Below are 18,221 nucleotides of genomic sequence, written 5' to 3'. Positions count from 1 at the left end.
CCCACAGTTTTCAACCAAGCAAACCGCATCCTTCCATCTGATTTTTTTTCAAGAAGTTCCTATTTGTTTTCTCAGGTAGAACATCATTGGCAGCAGGTGCTTGTGTTTGGGTCTGTCGGTGTCAGTAGTCGCTTCATTTCGCTTCCCAAAGCGCAGCCCAAACGGGTTGTAGTTGAATTTACTGCGTGTTAATCGATGTTTACAGGAAATATGACTCGAATCGTCTTTTTCTTGAATGAAAAAGCAAAGTCTTGCGTCGTCTGAAGCGCTGGGCTCGTCAAACTGCCTCCGCTCCACTGAGAGATAGTGCTGCTTGGAGTCTGCAAAGTAAGATATCCCTTTCAGTGCACTTTCTAAAAAGCTTCAATTTGATTTATTTTCCATGTATTTTGATTACAAAGGATTAGCCTTACCTGGAATGGGCTCAGATGTATCCATGTCAGTGAATGGTGCTCTCAAAGCTGTGGACTGACAGATCATTGCAGACATGAAGAGAACCAGTGCCTTGATTTTCATACTGCTAAATTGGAAAGCTTATGGAGCACAGCTGAGCTTTTCTCTCTTCAGTGAACAAACCCATGCTCTGCTGTCCTCCTTCAATATAAAGCTTTGCTGGTGACATCCTCTGACCTTATTTTACATGTATGAGTGTCTGTGGCAAATAGGACCTCCCTTTAGCCACATCCAGAGCATTTTAAATGTTAAAATGTAAGCTTTTTTTCTTGGAAATCCTGTGGTAAATTGTACACTGAAATCCACTGCGATTATTCAAATAAGTTCTGCTGCAAAGACCCACCAAAAGCACATTATGTGTGGCTTTATACCCATCAAACATTTTAATTTGTATTTTCTGTCATTCGGTGCCAGGGAAAACATGATATGAAAGTAAAATAAGGGCTTGTACCTGGAAAACATAAATGAATGAAGCCACTATAATGGTGTACAATCATAGTCATTTTCAGTGCCTTGTGGAAAAATATAGTTAATTTTCATTGTCGTCTTGCCATGGTAATAAGATCATGCCTGGATATCATAACAACAAGAAAATATTCCTGGCATAATACATTATCTTACATGGTGTGGGTTTGAATTATGCAAAATGGTTTGTGATGGTGCTCTGATAAGAGCTTTTTAGCCTCAGCCTTCAAGTTTTTTCGTGATACTGCTAACGTCCTGAATGTAAATGCATTGAAATTATTGATCTCTCTGTCAGCAACGTTTTGTTTGTCTGTGGCATTTCAATCTTGTGTAATTTGCTATAGAGCCTAATTGTTTTTGTATGCACTTTAATGGATCCTGTTTAATGCAACATAGACTCCGGACTGTCCTTTAAAAAGTCTATTTTCTTTATAAAAACAAATAACAAATGTTGTCGTTCAGAAGTTAAACTTCAAACACATGTAGACGTGCGTCATAACTTGTGTATTTACTTTTGTCTTTCTTATTCTATTTAAATCTTTTTTTTCTTTCTTTTTAAAAAAAAGTATTTTTAAGGATTTTCCATGCTAAAGCCACTGGGATTGGTTGCTTTATTTATGTGTATTTTGTGTTTTATAGAAGTATTAGATTGACCAAAAGAGAAATAAGCACTAGGTGCATGTGCACGTGCTGTGGCGTTTCTCCTGATGTCTGTGGACTTCAGACATGCGTTAACAGTGTGCACATGCAGGTTTTTTTATACTTCACTAAAGGTTAGAGGAAGAGAGCAACAGCTCACAGTGTGTCCAGGACCTGCAGGCGCTCCATTAACTTGAAGAGAAACAGTATTTGTGGTTGTTTAGATGGTTTTAGCTTCTTTACTTTTACCACAATAATAATAATTCAGCCCATTCCACATTTGCAACAGCAGTCGACAGATAAAAACGGTTTGTAAGAGTTTGTGAGATGCGGCTGTCCAGATCTTTCTCAATAACATCATTAAGTGGACTTCCATTATGGGAAGAGGAAAGCCTACCTGTGCAAGACCTCTTGCTTTTTGAGGTCTCGTGGGAAGTCACCAACAAGGGTAAGAGCTTACAACACGGTGTGTTACAATTTATGCAACACACTGTTTTGTAATTGTTTTAATTTACGTAATTTAGTTTTTTTGTGCATAACTTCCCTATGTAAGCAATTTTTCGAAATAATGCAAATTATATGAATATAATAGCCTAATTGATTGTATTTATGATACGTGCTAGCTATGAGATTAACCTTTGCCAGACAGATATACAGGCCATTTTATAACATAAATATAAATTTTCAAATAGCCTATTTGGTTGTGTGCTATATTATGTAACTTTGTAAACTATATATAATAAAGTTTTGTATTTATACATTAAATGAGTTTTGTCAAAAGGTATGAAAATTATATATGATTGTATGTATTTGATATAAAATACTAGGTATGAGATTAGCCTTTGGCAGAGAAATATGCATAGACTTATTCTAAAATTACCATGTGCTTTTCCATTACCTTCATTTCCACCACATAATGATTATATTTTAGATGTGCTGGAAATGATATCTAATGTTATTAGGGGAATAACCTGGGACACATATGCTCATTCATTGTACACAAATTAAAATGTTTCTCAACGTCCATTACTAAAAGTGCCCATAATGAAGAATCACTTTAAAAATGTTGAATTCTTCAATTTCTCATTACCAAGCTCATAAAAATAATATTGCATGACCTTAGCAAGAATCAGATTTTGGCCCACAAAAATGCATTTGACCTCACGACTGTTCACCCCATTATCAGAAGGCTTGAAAACAGCTCAACAAGAAGCAGAATTCATACACTCTTGCATCAGTGGGGCTGTATAGCAGGTTAACCATTAAGCTCCAGATCAATAGTCAGGTTTTTGAGACTTAAATCTGTTCTTTTTTTTTTTTTAAACACTGTTTTAGTTTGAACTTCTTTCTTATTTTGTTAATCTTCCCTGTTCTCATAAATATTTTATTCCCTTCACAACTGTGCATCTGTCTTCAGTTGGGGGTATATGCACTGTTATTCAGACTAAAGCAAAGATCACTGTGGACGAATGGGGAGAGAACTACATCATGATGGGACCGTACTACGAACACAACTTCAAGACCCAAGTGGAAAAATGTGAACCTCCAAACCAAGCCATTAAAGCTGCTATGGACTCCTTGATTAACAACGGTTGCCAGGTATTGCACACATGATTATTGGTGACGTTCAAGGTTGCCGACCTCATGCTTCCAATGTAGACCTTGGTCAAGTTTATTGAGGGTTGTATTCATTTAACCAATTAAATAATGCTTTAAAGCTGGCAAAAACAAGCATTGACATGCCTGCTGTATCAGTATCAAATTATAGTATTAATGCTAGACAGAAAAAAAGCAGTTTTTAAATGTATGCAACAGTGTGGATACATTTTTTTTTTGTCTTGGTCTCATTCTGACCAGCAGATGATGCCAGAGTATCACTTTAGAGAGGAAATCGATAATTGTGTGTGTGTTCTTCTGTGTGAGTGACACACCAGTTAAGAGATTTGATTGATTGATTGATTTATGGATTTATGTAAAGTATCTTTTATGTAACAATTTCCTTTTGCCTTCACTTCCTCTCTACATGCAGGTGCATTTTGGCCGCTGGTTGATTGAGGGCAGTCCATATGTCATCCTCTTTGATATTGGGGCCGCTGCCTGGAACCTGGACCGCTGGAAGGGGGATCTGTGGAACGCGTGCAGCATCGGACTACCCCATCATGACAGGGAGGCCAACGACTCGCTCATCTTTGGTTCTCTTGTGGCCTGGTTCTTCAAGGAGGTGAAGAAGCACCCTTTCTAAACACCACACTAAACTATCTGATTTTGCTTGCCTGGAATACACTGGATTCATTTTGTAGTTTCACCTGTACTTTTCCAGTCTATCCTAGCTAGAATTTATGTAGTGTATGCTAACTTTCTGGGATGAAAAATGAAATGTTTGATGGAGTAATGTGCTGATGTTTAACCGGTCTTGTCTTCATCTGCAGTTAACAGACCAACTACAGGACAAGCCCAATGTAATTGCTCATTTCCACGAGTGGCAGGCTGGGACGGGACTTGTACTAAGCCGCTCCCGAAAAATTCCCTTGGCAACTATTTTTACTACACATGCCACCCTACTGGGACGGTACTTGTGTGCCGGTAATGCAGACTTCTACAACAACCTGGACAAGGTGAGGATTGCTTTGAGACTGTACACCAGTGATTCTCAACCTGTTTGGCCCCTCACTGTCCAACAAAATATTCAAAAGCCCCTTACATATTATAACTAGTTCTTTTATTTGTCTGAGATCAGTGTTGGGCAGTAACTAGTTATAGTGATGATATAACTTTTTGTGGTAACTAGTGTAACTAATTACAAATAAGATTTCAGTAATAATACTACAGTTACTTTCCCTAAAACACCTAGTTACTTACTTTTGAGTAACTAGCCCAACACTGTCTGGGATAAAACGCATCAGCCCGTCCTACAGACGATACATGCCTTTTTCGTACATGAGTATTACTTGATTTGTAAGTAACCTGCAGTGTGCATATTTTTTGTGATTTTATTTTTAGTTATTAATATGTTAGTGTTGGTAAGATCATGAAAATGGGCCCCCAATTTAATGATTATTGCCAGGGGCCCCATAAACCCACTGGTCAGCCCTGGGGATATATAGGTCAAGTCAATCAGCTTTATTTATATAGTGCTTTTAACAATACAGATTGTGTCAAAGCAGCTTTACACAATCTGCTTTGCTTTACAGCTTTATTCAAAAGACATAAGAAATACAATAAAACATCCCTCATATTCTCTGCTGTTTAAAGTGTGTCCCACAGAAATCAGTCAAGTTGGTTGGTGTAGTAAACCCTTATTAGAGGTGGAACTGAGCAGGTGTGGGTGGATGCAGTGATAATTGGGCCTGGTGTGGGGAGCATAAAGGTCATCATGCCTGAAGGTTGCAAGGGTTTGCCAGAATAATTGACAGCATCTTATGATTCAACGGCTGAAGAGTTTGCCTTTTGGTCCTTTAGAGATTTCCTTCACTTGCTGATGAGGGGAAGCTTTGAGACTTTTGTTTTGTAAATTTTGATTTCAGCAAAGGTTGCAAAAATGATTTTTGGACTCTGCATAACATTAGTCCATGGCCTTCCCTTTTCAAACAATTGTTCATTTGCAACTCATTGTATTATCTATTTTATGCAGTTTAACATAGATCAAGAGGCAGGAGATAGACAGATCTACCATCGGTACTGTTTGGAGAGAGCCGCGGTACACTGTGCACATGTCTTCACCACCGTGTCCCAGATCACAGCTGTGGAGGCCAATCATATGCTCCACAGACAACCAGGTTTCACCTGCATTACAAATCACCTCATCTGTTCTTGTTGGCTTCTGAATATATCAAGTTGAAAAGATCATGTTTGTATTTCTGGTCCATGCAGATGTCGTCACCCCAAACGGGTTGAATGTTAGGAAGTTCTCTGCCATGCATGAGTTCCAGAACCTGCACTCAATGAACAAAGCCAAAATCCAGGAGTTCGTAAGGGGACATTTCTATGGGTTAGAGCTCTTTTCTGTCTTCTCAATAACACATACTTGTTCACTTGTGCAAAAAATAAAATAAAAAGTAAGAATTAAACACAAATCTCTTCTCTTTGACAGCCATCTGGACTTCAATCTGGAAAAGACCTTATTCTTTTTCATCGCAGGACGATATGAGTTTTCTAATAAAGGAGCAGACCTGTTTCTTGAATCTCTGTCCAGATTAAACTACTTGCTAAGGGTATGAACAGTCACTGCAAAACCTTAGAAAACACCTATAGTTTCTTCACAAACTGAAATAATCCAGTAGCATTCAAAGCAAAAGATGTTCATTCCTGACTGTGTTTGTGCTCATGCTGGCTGACAGGTTCATAAGAATGATTTTACAGTGGTTGTGTTTTTCATCATGCCTGCCAAAACCAACAACTTCAACGTGGAGTCTCTTAAAGGACAGGCTGTACGCAAGCAGCTGTGGTGTGTATAATCTTTGACATTACCAGTCTCGGGGAATTAATGACTTTTTATATATGTACAATAGTAACAACAATAATATAAAAAGAAAATATTACATTTCATTTTAAATATAACAATAATTATAAATAAATAAATAAATTTTTATTTGTTTTTGAGGAGCAAAATTGTTATAATTAATTGTGTATTTTTATTCATATTTTGTTCCTCAAAAATATGTTAATAATAATAATAATAAATATAATATGTATAGCTATAAAAATAAATGTATTATGATTTGTTAAAGATGTAATATATATATATATATATATATATATATATATATATATATATATATATATATATATATATATATTATAAATTAATGCATTCTTCCTAAAATAAAAAGAATATTGTGTATTATGTTCCTCAAAAACATGTTAATATTATAATAATAATAATTATTATTATTATAAATAATAATAATATTAAATATATTTATAACTACATTATTAATAAACAAATATAAATATAATACTTTATAATTACATGTTTTATGATTCCTTAATGTTGTAATAACCAATTAACAAATTCTTTAGTTAAAATTAATAATAATTATTATTATTTATAATATATATATATATATATATATATATATATATATATATATATATATATATATATATATATATATATATATATATATATATAGCATTTATATTGTTTATTATTATTTATTGACAGTATTATAAACTAATTAATTCTTAATAATGATAATAATAATAAAAGGTTTTTGTTCTTAATATAATTGCTTTTCCTTTAACATTAATTAACTTCCATTTGCCAAAGCAAGTTTTATTTATTTTTTTTTTGCTTAATTCCACTCCTCCCCCCTTATTTTTACTTTTGTGAGTGTTCATTTCGGATCTTGCTAGTCTCTATTTCCTGTATACTGTACTAGTAGAGCCCTGATACTGAAATAGATTTCCCTTTAGCTTTACTAATATTATTTATTAGGCAATGAAATGAAGCCTTGATCCTGAAATGCCTTTTATTTGTAGATACTTTAAGTGTGTAAGACTTCTCAAATATGTCTTTCGTCTGTCTCTCAGGGACACCGCTCAGTCGGTGAAGGAGAAGTTTGGCAAAAGGCTTTATGAGAGCTTGTTAAGGTTGGTGATTTCCTCATGCAGAGCTGTAATAACAGGGCTCAAATAGATGCGACAGTAAAAGTTGTCAGTACACGGCTGATGAACAGGAAGGATGAACATCTGACGTCATAAACTGTAATTGCTGTGTAACCTTCAAGTGTTGATATTTCACAGTGTTATCCAGGTGTTGATGAGACTACTGTACCATACACTTCCCCAGGGAGTTGTCAGATTATTCATAATGACATTGTTTGATGTCAATGGGTCATTTCCCAAGAGATGAAGCTTGTGCCAACTGAATTTATTTTCAGATAGGACCTCCTCTAATGAAGCTCTACTGTATTCACAGGGGTGAGATCCCAGACATGAGCAAAATCCTGGACAGAGATGATTTCACAATCATGAAGAGGGCCATTTATGCAACTCAGGTCAGACAAAATGTTGCACAGTTATTATATCACAAGAGGCCACGTTTAAAAATGATGCAAATGAATCAATATCCTTTAGAGCAATTATTGTGTTTTCAAGGCATCACTGGATTGAAATTCCTAAAACATTCTGGTTAGGGGTTAAATTTTTTTTTGAGTATTACACTTCCCCGAATAATTCTGTGTCCAGAATCCAGTTTTGTATTAAACAAGACGATGATTATTTTAAGTATGGTACAATACTCACTACACACACACACACACATTAGTAAGTGTATAGTTAATATATACACTAGTCAGCATTTGAAATGGATCACATTCTTTCCTTACATTTAACAACATTTTAAAACATTAATCAGGTAGTTTTAAATGGGTCTTTATATATTTTTATTCATGAATACATGAATATATCTGTATAACCCCTTCACCTTCAGGATGATACTCTATTATCCCTTTTGTTAAATTACAGTCTAGTTAATATTTATTTTTCTTTTTTGACAACACCTAATCATTGTTTTAGGACAAACTAGGATATGGGTCTAAAGATAGACATCTCAGATCTAATAAGTGTTCTCAGAGGGGTTTTCATTCATCCTCCTCTGCATGTTTTTTTATGAATGGACTCTAATCAAAGGTCAGGCCGGGGTTATAGGGAATATCAACACACTACACTGCTGTAAATCTGAGGTGGAATCCCCTGAATCACTCTGCTGGAATACTTGCATGACAGAGCTTAGTGGCATATTTAACAGTGTTTCCTGACTGTCTACAGTCAATCGATTTAATGTGTTACTGAGATTTATTCTACAGCTTTTTAATGACAGTGTTATGAGCAGCCAGTCAATATACAGCCACTCCGGTTAGATTTATCTGGGTATCAAGATTTCGGGAAGAGATATTGATCTGTTAGCGTTGGTGTTTGTTTATAAGAAGGAATGAGAGTAAGAAATTAGTCTACTATTTCTAGAGGGTTAAAGTCCATTTAATTTTTTCATAAGAGTGACCTAGACTCTGAAACGTAATAGCAAAAGTAATGTATAGAAACCGTTAAAATCATGCAAGCAGAAACAGAAGCAGAGCAGGCAGCATATTTTCATAGTAAGATAATGATTTTTTTAATTATTATTGACTTTAAATGGAAAGGAAATACATGACTAAACTTTGATCAACCTGACTTTTTATTTAAATCATGCTTATAGATGACTGTTTTTATTGATTTGCTAATTTTTCTTGCTCTTCCATTGTCAAATACACTAATGTGCAATTGCATCCATGCATTTGCTCTACACAGAGACACTCTTTTCCTCCAGTAACAACTCACAACATGCTGGACGACTCCACAGACCCGATCCTGAGCAACATCCGCCGAATCGGCCTCTTCAATGGACGCAATGACAGAGTGAAGGTGCGTAGTTCTCTATGTGTGATGCCAGTAGACTTTAATAAAAAAAATCTGTTAAAATGCAGGTTTCGATATTAAGATTATTCTATTTTTACTGTCTTACCATGACACTGTTTTCACAATGATGATGGATTTTATTTGTGGAAAATCATTTTTTAAATTTCCTTGATCTTTCGAAAATATAAGAGCCAGTGTGCCAAAAGGACAGGTCGTGGAATGTGTTATATTATGATGTAATAATGTGGATAAGCACCGCCTCCACAGAAGTTCAATGCCTGCTTCTACATCAATGCCTGTTAAGCCCCGCCCACTGCACACGTAGTGTAAATAACAAGAGAGGCGAACGCAGTTCTACACCTAAAACCAAACGATAAAGATGCTCCGAAAATAAGACGCTGTTCAGTGTTTAATTACTCGTCCTTCAAGTCGTTCCAAACCCTTAAGTCCTTGGTTCATCTTCAGAACACAAATTGAGATATTTTTGATGAAATGAGAGCTATGACCCTATTGACCCTCCATAGACAGCAACGCAACTGAAATGTTCCCATGTCAGAAACATAGTAAATACATCTGTAAAACAGTCCATGTGACATCAGTGGCTCAACTTTAGTTTTGCGATGCTACGAGAATACTTTTAAGGCAAAGAAAACAAAAATAAGATAATTTACTCAACCATTCTTCTCCCCCAAGTTACGTCTTCAGTGGCGGTTCTACACGGAGGCCTAGGGAGGCCTGTGCCTCTGTAGACATGTCCCTGGCCACCCCCGTGCTGACAAAAAAGTAATATGATTTTACACGCGAGCGCCAAAAGCGGAACTAATGTGACGCAACGTTCTACACGGGTAAATTAGTGCAGCGCACCCAAATACTTAGGAACCATAGACAGTAAAAGAAATGGACACAGCGACCCCATTAGAACTCAATTGAGACAAGTGAAGCCCATTTTTAGGGTTTTTTAGCACTTCAGTTTCTGACGCGCAGACTCAAACTAAGCTTGATGATGTCAGCAACCTGTCTGACAGATGTAAATCTTCTAAGTGGCTGTGTGTGCAAACTGGCATCGTTAATCTTGCAGAGACGGAGAGCTTGAGCGGGGAGTTCTTTGCGTGAGTGAGCAGGAGTAAGTATTCTGATTAATTATTTTGTATAATATTTTAAAATGTAACGCCAGTACGCCATATTAAGTTAATTGCCTGCGAGCTTCTCCTCCTGTCTGTACGGTAATGCGACAGAGAGTCGAGTGGTTATGACGCAATCGTTAGCCTATTTTTTACAAAAACTGTTTCTACGGGGCCATAATGTAACATAGAAGGTAATGGAGCCCTTTATACATTGTCGTGTATCTTTAGAAATAAATAATGGACAAAAGGAGTCTTTAAACGCCCTCAGATGTAAAGTTATTCGCTGTCAAAGTGACGCCAAAATGAATGGGAGTCAATGGGAATGCTAACGCAAGTGAAGTTCTGCTACAAGATGGCGGCACGTGGCCGACTTCAACTTCCGGTCGACTTCCTTGCCGCCTGTTAGGAACTTAATTGCGCTTTTCGGCGCCTCCCGTTTTTTTCACATCAGTTTGGGTGACTTGGGTCTGATTATAATTTCTCAAAGTCATCTGAAGCAATTCCATAGCTTAATGTTATGGACAGAAGACTATTTACATCATTAAATTAAAGTTTAAGGAAACCTTGTTTTCCCTCCTCTGCGGCTGTCAATCATTCCCCATTCAGTATTCAAATAGCGCGCACCTCGTCCATTTACAGCAGGATGCATGGTAAAACTCTCTCCAATATTATATACTCACATTATAATGCTTGATCTCTACATAAAAAGGCTGTGGATTTGCATAAAATGACTTTATTTTGTGTATTTGTATTTTATGTTTGTTGCTGTTTTTAAAAGACTCGCTTGTGCCTGTTAGATCACACACATTTTAAAAGCCATAAACTTTTAAAATCACTTTGTGAGCTTAGTTTTGAAGCGTTTCATATTATCATGGTTTTGCGCACTGAAAGATTATTAAAAGCTTATTATATTTTTAGCCTGCACAATACATTTATAATAAGCATAATTTAATTGTATATTATTTCTGTGAGTGTAGTGTAAGCATTATAAATATATTCACTTCTGAATTCTTGACATTCATATATAAATATTAAATTGTGAAATGTATGATTGCCTGATTGAATTTTATAAGAGTACTAATAGTAATTTGTTTTTATTAACATGTTTAGATTGTGTAAAATTACTGTGTAGATTTTTTCAAGAATTACTTTTTGTATTTATTTGCATTACATTTAAATAAAATATGTTGCCATTTTTAATGTGCCCCTCTGGTTAAACACTGGCCCCTCCTTGGCCCCCCTAGTAAAATTTGTCTAGACCCGCCACTGTACGCCATTTTAGAGAGTATTACAATGCATATGCACTGTTTCCCCTTAGTGTAGACAACGTTTATTACACAAATTACATTCATGCACACACTTTACCCATGATTGTAAACAACGCTAATTATGTCCAATACGTTCTTGGGTACTCTCCAAAATGGCTAAATACGTAAGAATGTTTGAGTTAATTGTTATATTTGTTTTCTCTGCGCAAAAAAAAAGTATTCTTGTAGCATCACTAAACTGAAGTTGAGCCATTGATGCCACATGGACTCTTTTACAGCTGTGTTTACGACGTTTCTGTACCTGGAAACATTTTGGTTGCGTTGCTGTCTATGGAGGGTCAGATAGCTCTCTGATTTCATAAAAAATATCTTAATTTGTGTTCTGAAGATGAACGAAGTTCTTACGGGTTTGGAACGACATGAGAGTGAGTAATTAATGACATAATTTTCATTTTGGGGTGAACTAACCCTTTAAAAACAGGACCGAAAATAGCTTATTCTAAATTATAATGTTTTTAGATGTAAAAATCTTGATAACATTATAAGGAGACTTCAGAGAACAGTACAAAAGAATAAAAAACGCAATTCATGACTCCTTTAATAATTTGACAATTGTATTTATTTTAATTATTACTCATAATAAATTATGAACGCCCACATTGTGTTAATTGCTTCTATGCCAGATTGTGTTCCATCCGGAGTTCCTGTCCTCCACCAGCCCCTTGCTGCCCATGGACTATGAGGAGTTTGTACGCGGCTGCCATCTGGGAGTGTTTCCATCCTACTATGAACCATGGGGCTACACTCCAGGTTTCACACAGAACGCACACACAATATGACTCCATTTAAAAGGTTTTTGGGTTTTTTTGATCATCATCTGTAATTCGATGTGTTCAGGTGAGTGTACCGTCATGGGCATCCCCAGTGTGACTACCAACCTGTCTGGGTTTGGGTGTTTCATGGAGGAACATGTGTCTGACCCCTCTGAATATGGTCAGTGAATAAGAAACTGTCTGCACAGCTTAATCATTTATTAGTATTATCAATTTATTTATTTAGACTTTGATATGACACACTGAATCAATTAATACACCTGGCTCAGCTAGTTATGCTATTGGATCTGCATATGTGTTGTAGGAATCTACATTGTGGACCGGCGGTTCCGTTCTGCGGATGAGTCGTGTAACCAGTTGACTCAGTTCATGTTTTCATTCTGCCAGCAATCGCGTAGACAGCGAATAATCCAACGCAACCGCACGGAGAGACTCTCTGACCTGCTGGACTGGAGATACCTCGGACGGGTGAGTGTCATCCAAAGTTCTGTCAAGAAACTCTAGATGGCGCAGTCTGATAGGTCTTGCTCAATCTGACATGACCATGGTGTAGTACGTTCGTAGGAAAGGAAGAGGACAAGGGGTCGGATGGACTGCTGACAAGATTTTAATAATAAAACAAAAAGTAATCTTTACAAACACCAAAGGTGACTTTTATTATGACACTAGCGTGACACCCCCCTGCCACATACCCCCACCGCCCGACTCAGGCCGGGGAGCCATCCGGCCTGTACTTAGCCTCTCTCTTCGAGAGCTTCCGGCAAATGTACAGCACCGGCCGTTCCTCCGCCTCTATCTCCTGCGACAGGACTGCACCCAGCCCCCTGTCCAATGCGTCCGTCTGCAACAGAAAAGGGAGAGAAAAATCAGGAGAGTGTAACAACGGCCCGCCACACAGGGCAGCCTTTACCTGGGTAAAGGCCTGCTGACACGGCTCCGTCCACTGGACCGTATCTGGCACCTCCTTTTTAATAAGGTCAGTCAAAGGGCTGGTGAGGTCCGAATAATTAGGAATAAACTGTCTATAATATTCCGCCAGCCCCAAGAACTGCCTTACCTCCTTTTTGGTCTTGGGACGTGGACAGGTCGCAATAGCGGCTGTCTTGTCAATTTGGGGACGCACCTATCCATGCCCCAAGTGGAAGCCCAGATACCTTACTTCCACACGCCCAATCGCACACTTCTTTGGGCTGGCCGTGAGTCCAGCCCCCCTCAGTGATCTCAGGACAGCCCTCAGATGCTGCATATGCCGCTGCCAATCATTACTAAATATAATGATATCATCTAGGTAGGCAGCCGCATATGCAGCATGGGGCCGCAGAATCTTATCCATGAGGTGCTGAAAGGTAGCCGGTGCCCCGAACAACCCAAATGGAAGGGTAACAAACTGGTGTAACCCAAACGGCGTCGTGAAAGCGGTCTTTTCTTTGGATAATGGAGACAAGGGGATCTGCCAATAACCCTTCGTTAAGTCCAATGTCGAATAAAAACGATCCGAGCCTAGCTGATCAAGCAACTCGTCAACCCGCGGCATTGGATACGCGTCGAATTTCGACACAGCATTCACCTTGCGGTAATCCACACAGAACCGGACTGAGCCATCCGTTTTCGGAACTAAAACTGTTGGGCTCGCCCAGTTACTATTGGATTCTTCTATTACCCCCATGTCGAGCATTGCATCTAATTCAGCCTGAACTACCTTTTTCTTGTGCTCAGGTAAGCGATACGGCCAGCTGCGAACTACCACGCCCAGCTCCGTCTCGATATGGTGCTGAATGAGGTTGGTACGGCCCGGTAGGGGCGAGAACACGTCGGCAAATTCCGCCTGTAATTTCGTTAGATCAGTGAGTTGGGACAGCGAGAGGTGATCTCCTCCTGGGGCCAGGGCAAGGGAATGTGGTTTGACATTCGCCTCTGGCCCGAGATCATCCTCTCCGCCAATCACCGTTGCCAACATCACCGATTCCGCCTCCTTCCATTTTTTGAGGAGGTTGAGGTGGTAGATCTGACGTGCCCCATTACTATCGGACCGTATTACCTCATAATCGAGATCTCCGACTTGTCTTGGGACCTCAAACGGTCCCTGCCACTTAGCCAATAACTTAGAGCTCGACGTGGGGAGTAATTCAAGTACTTTCTCTCCCGGTGCAAATTTGCACAATCTAGTTCCCATGTTATACAGCTAGCTTTGGCGGTCCTAGGCTTGTAACAAATTCTCTATTGATAGCCGCCCCAAAGTGTGGAGTTTTGTTCTCAAGTCCAGCACATAATGAATTCCGTTTTTGCCCTGATGGCCCCTCCTCCCAAGTTTCTCTCAGTACATCCAGCACCCCCCGAGGCTGGCGTCCGTAGAGAAGCTCGAAGGGGAAAAAAACCCTGTGGAGGGTTGTGGAACCTCTTGCACAGCGAATAACAAGGGCTCTAGCCACTTATCCCAATTCTTGGCGTCTTCTTGAACAAATTTCAGGATCATGGATTTAAGCGTGCGATTAATCGTTCGACCAGGCCGTCGGTCTGTGGGTGATAGACGCTAGTTTGAATCGATTTAATGCCCAATAATCCATACAGTTCGCGTAGCGTACGTGACATAAACGCCGTGCCCTGATCAGTGAGGATCTCTTTCGGAACCCCCACCCGGGAGATTAGACGAAACAGGGCGTCCGCAACACTTTAAGTGGAAATGTTGCGGAGGGCCACTGCTTCAGGATATCGTGTTGCATAGTCAACTATGACTAATGCAAAGCGATGTCCCCGTGCAGATCGCTCTAATGGCCCGATGAGGTCCATACCAATTCTTTCGAAGGGGACTTGCATTAAGGGAAGGGGGCGCAAAGGCGCTTTTGGGGCGGCCGGTGGATTCACCAACTGACATTCCGGACAAGACGCGCACCACCTGCGCACGTTGTCGTGAATGCCCGGCCAAAAAAAACTGGTCATGAGGCGATTCAGTGTTGCTGCCTGTCTCAAATGGCCTGCCATAGGATTAGAATGAGCCGCATGAAAAAGCATTTCCCTGCGGCTCTTTGGAATCAACAACTGGGTTGTAATTACTTTAGTCCGAGCGTCTTGGGTCACTCGATACAAGCGATCTCTTAAAATGGCAAAATACGGATAGGTGAGTGGGTGGGCAGGTTGGAGAGGCTGGCCATCAATGGAGCGGACCTGCTGAAAAGCATGTTTTAATGTCTCGTCCTGAGACTGCTCCAGAGGAAAGTCATCACGCTTCGAGAGAATAAGTCTCCCGATTTCGCTCGGTTCCCCTGAAGCAGAACCCAGCGGTCCTGGCTCAGTTTCTCCCACCTGCACCCGCGCGGCCCCCTTCCATGCCTTATTTCCCCAAGAGGCATCCGCAAATAACGACCCCAATAAAACAGTAAACGCAGGCCAATTTGTTCCCAAAATTATCGGATGCCGGGTCCCTGCAACGCCAACAGGCCAGCCCAGACCTTCCCGCCGCCCCAATGGCAGGGAGTGGATTGGAGAATTGGCGCGGAGAAAGCGGAGAAACCGAATTGCTGTCCCCTCCGGCAGCCATCAGCCCCGCCCCCCTGGGTGGGGCCCTTGGACTCACGTGATGCCCTTGGTCGAACCCAACCCGCCCCTGGACAGGACCTAGGGAGAGGGACAGGTCGAGAGAGAAAAGGAGAGGGGAGAGAGGGAGAGAGAGACTGAGGTTGTGGGTTCGCCGACCCCTGGGCACGCCACCATGTGGTCCTCCGCTAGATGGATGGCAGAGTCCAGCGACGTGGGACAGGTGGTACTGGACCCACTCGGCTGTTCTCTTCGGAAGCCGAGCGATGAACTGCTCCAGCACCACGAGGTCGATGATGTGTTCCACGTCACTTCCCTCGGCCAGTAGCCACTTGAAACAGGTGTTGATCGTTTCCATCCAAACCACTCACTTACCGTTTGTCTCCTGATTCTCTCTCCCACTGCCGACTTCGCTAAACCACGCCCCTGCTGCCACACATGGCTAATTGGCTCTTCTTGTATCAGCAGCCAATGAGCTTGCTGCTCAACATTCAAATACTTGGCTAGTGCTTGCTGTAACAGTTGCAGTGTGCTTCAGAAACCCTCCAACTTCCCCAGCTCCACCTGTATAGATCTGCTCCGGGGTGATTAATGTATGCTATATATGGGGGTTATTTCATATATGTTATATGTGCAGCGGCAGTATTTCCTACATGCTCACAGCAGCATGTTGTGGATGTGTTGGCAGAAGCAAGTCTTGCTACTTGCTACTGCCTCAGCAGTGCAGCAGATCTATTCCACTAAAACCAAACACATTGTCATGTACATTAACATGCCAAACCCTCCGAAATTTGTCACGATTGAACTGTTTCTCCCTTCTTAGTTCTACATGCATGCCCGGCATTTGGCCCTCAGCAGATCTTTCCCTGGTAAATTCAAAATGGACCATCTCAACCTCCCACCGGTAAGCCTCTCACACTCTCTCAGATGCACATTAATGCACAGTCATTTTCCTCTATCACTGACAATGAGAACATGATAGACTGCTGCACTCCATGAAAGCTATGTGACCCAAAAGGGCAAGGACATCTTATATTAGATATAATACCGTAACCATTCAAAGATTTGAGGTCAGTATGATATGGTTTTAAAAATATGTATAAATACTTTTATTCATCCAGGACACAATAATTTGATCAACATTAAGACATTAAGATATTTAAATGCTTATGACAAATAAATGCTTAGCTTTTATACTTTCTATCTATTCATTAAGAAAACCTGAAAAAATCAGTTCCTGCAAAAATATTATACAATACAGATGTTTTCAACACGATATCAATCAAAGTTTCTTGAGCAGCAAATCAGCATATCAGAATAATTTCTGAAGGATCATGTGATACTGAAGACTTGAGTAATGATGCTGAAAATACAGCTTTATCATAACTGGAATAAATTACATTTTAAAGTACATGCATTTCAAGGGCTTGTGTACTATGGGGATTAGATTTTTTTTGGACAAAGTAAAAATAATAATAACTGAAAATCTCTCTGGGCCTTTTTTATGCCACATTGTTGGTGTATTAAACAAATAAACTTAAAATAAATCACTAAAATAGACCTTTCTTTAAAGGATGCATATATCTGACATCATTCATAATCATCAAATAATATTAAATCATTGTCAGCATCACAGGTTAATGCTGCTGTGGAGCGAATACTTCACATCCACCGTGTTCCACCTCATCTCATGCTAATCAGGTGTTATTGAATGTATGTGTGACGTCTAACACTCCAGAGTGATGAGGATGAACTGCTGCTGAGCTTCACCCTTGAGTTTAATTGACAGGATAACATTTACCTGCACAGGAAGATGACTTGATTTCCATTCAAACTTTTGATCCCGATACACTCACTCACAGTTCATCTACACATGTACTAAGAATACACACACAGAAATGTAAAGTGACATAGATAAAGTTGGCATAGGTATCGAATAACTGAATAAAAAATGTCATTTTTGAATACTATTATAAGTAACTGAATCTTTTTTTGTTTCCAGACACAAGGCTTCCGTTACCCCCGACCTGCTTCTGTCCCTCCATCCCCATTGGCTTCCCTCCACTCCACCCCTCACCACAGCGATGAGGAAGATGACGACACCTATGATGAAGAAGAGGAGGCGGAGAGGGACAGGCAGAACATCAAGGCACCATTCACTCTGGGTGCAGAGCTTGAGGGTAAGAGCAATCAACCGCTGGAAAATGGGAATTAAGATCGGCCCTCTCCTGCTCCAGTAGTTCAGACTCTAGGACATATTTACACCTCCTGCCCTCTGAGAATGTGCTATATTTGTCTGACTGCAGCTTTTGAATGGATTATTGATCAAGTATCTCCAATTTATGAATGAAACGATTTCTTAAGCACACAGTGGTATTCAAAAGTCTAAGATGATACTCAGGTTTAATAACCCATTTAAACTTGTGGCTAATGATAACTGATCCACGTGGACTCATTTGAACAGATTCTTGCTGCCATCAAAGCTCAAGATGCTCTTGGAGAACATGATC

The 18,221-nt window shown here is 39.7% G+C and overlaps 1 protein-coding gene across 2 annotated transcripts; it reads left to right on the top strand.

The window, feature by feature from the left end:
- The first annotated feature begins 1,678 nt into the window (after window positions 1-1,678).
- Window positions 1,679-18,191, top strand: LOC132105772 (glycogen [starch] synthase, liver-like). 2 transcript variants are annotated; one of them, XM_059511161.1, is made up of 16 exons: window positions 1,679-2,005; window positions 3,001-3,156; window positions 3,587-3,778; window positions 3,987-4,172; window positions 5,189-5,333; window positions 5,428-5,545; window positions 5,648-5,768; window positions 5,895-6,001; window positions 7,090-7,149; window positions 7,478-7,556; window positions 8,848-8,961; window positions 12,031-12,157; window positions 12,245-12,340; window positions 12,485-12,648; window positions 16,535-16,615; window positions 17,714-18,191. In XM_059511161.1, exons 2-16 carry the CDS (start codon window positions 3,046-3,048, stop codon window positions 17,924-17,926), a joined length of 1,914 nt encoding a protein of 637 aa, XP_059367144.1. In that variant the 5' UTR covers window positions 1,679-2,005; window positions 3,001-3,045; the 3' UTR covers window positions 17,927-18,191. The 2 variants fall into 2 exon arrangements, with proteins under 2 accessions (XP_059367144.1, XP_059367143.1); XM_059511160.1 differs by having other exon boundaries at window positions 2,975-3,156.
- The last annotated feature ends 30 nt before the right edge of the window (window positions 18,192-18,221 follow it).

Source organism: Carassius carassius, chromosome 26, assembly GCF_963082965.1.
Source record: "Carassius carassius chromosome 26, fCarCar2.1, whole genome shotgun sequence".
NCBI classification, from domain to species: Eukaryota; Metazoa; Chordata; class Actinopteri; order Cypriniformes; family Cyprinidae; genus Carassius; species Carassius carassius.
The sequence above is the reverse complement of the archived record's forward strand: the minus strand, read 5'-3'. Positions and strand labels throughout refer to the sequence as shown.

Bases quoted from the DNA above. Each gene is read 5' to 3' on its own strand.
- LOC132105772 (XM_059511160.1), top strand. From the start codon at position 1,885: ATGCGGCTGTCCAGATCTTTCTCAATAACATCATTAAGTGGACTTCCA. The intron at 7,150-7,477 runs GTTGGTGATTTC...CTGTATTCACAG, and splicing joins CTTTATGAGAGCTTGTTAAG to GGGTGAGATCCCAGACATGA. The intron at 12,158-12,244 runs GTTTCACACAGA...CGATGTGTTCAG, and splicing joins ACCATGGGGCTACACTCCAG to GTGAGTGTACCGTCATGGGC.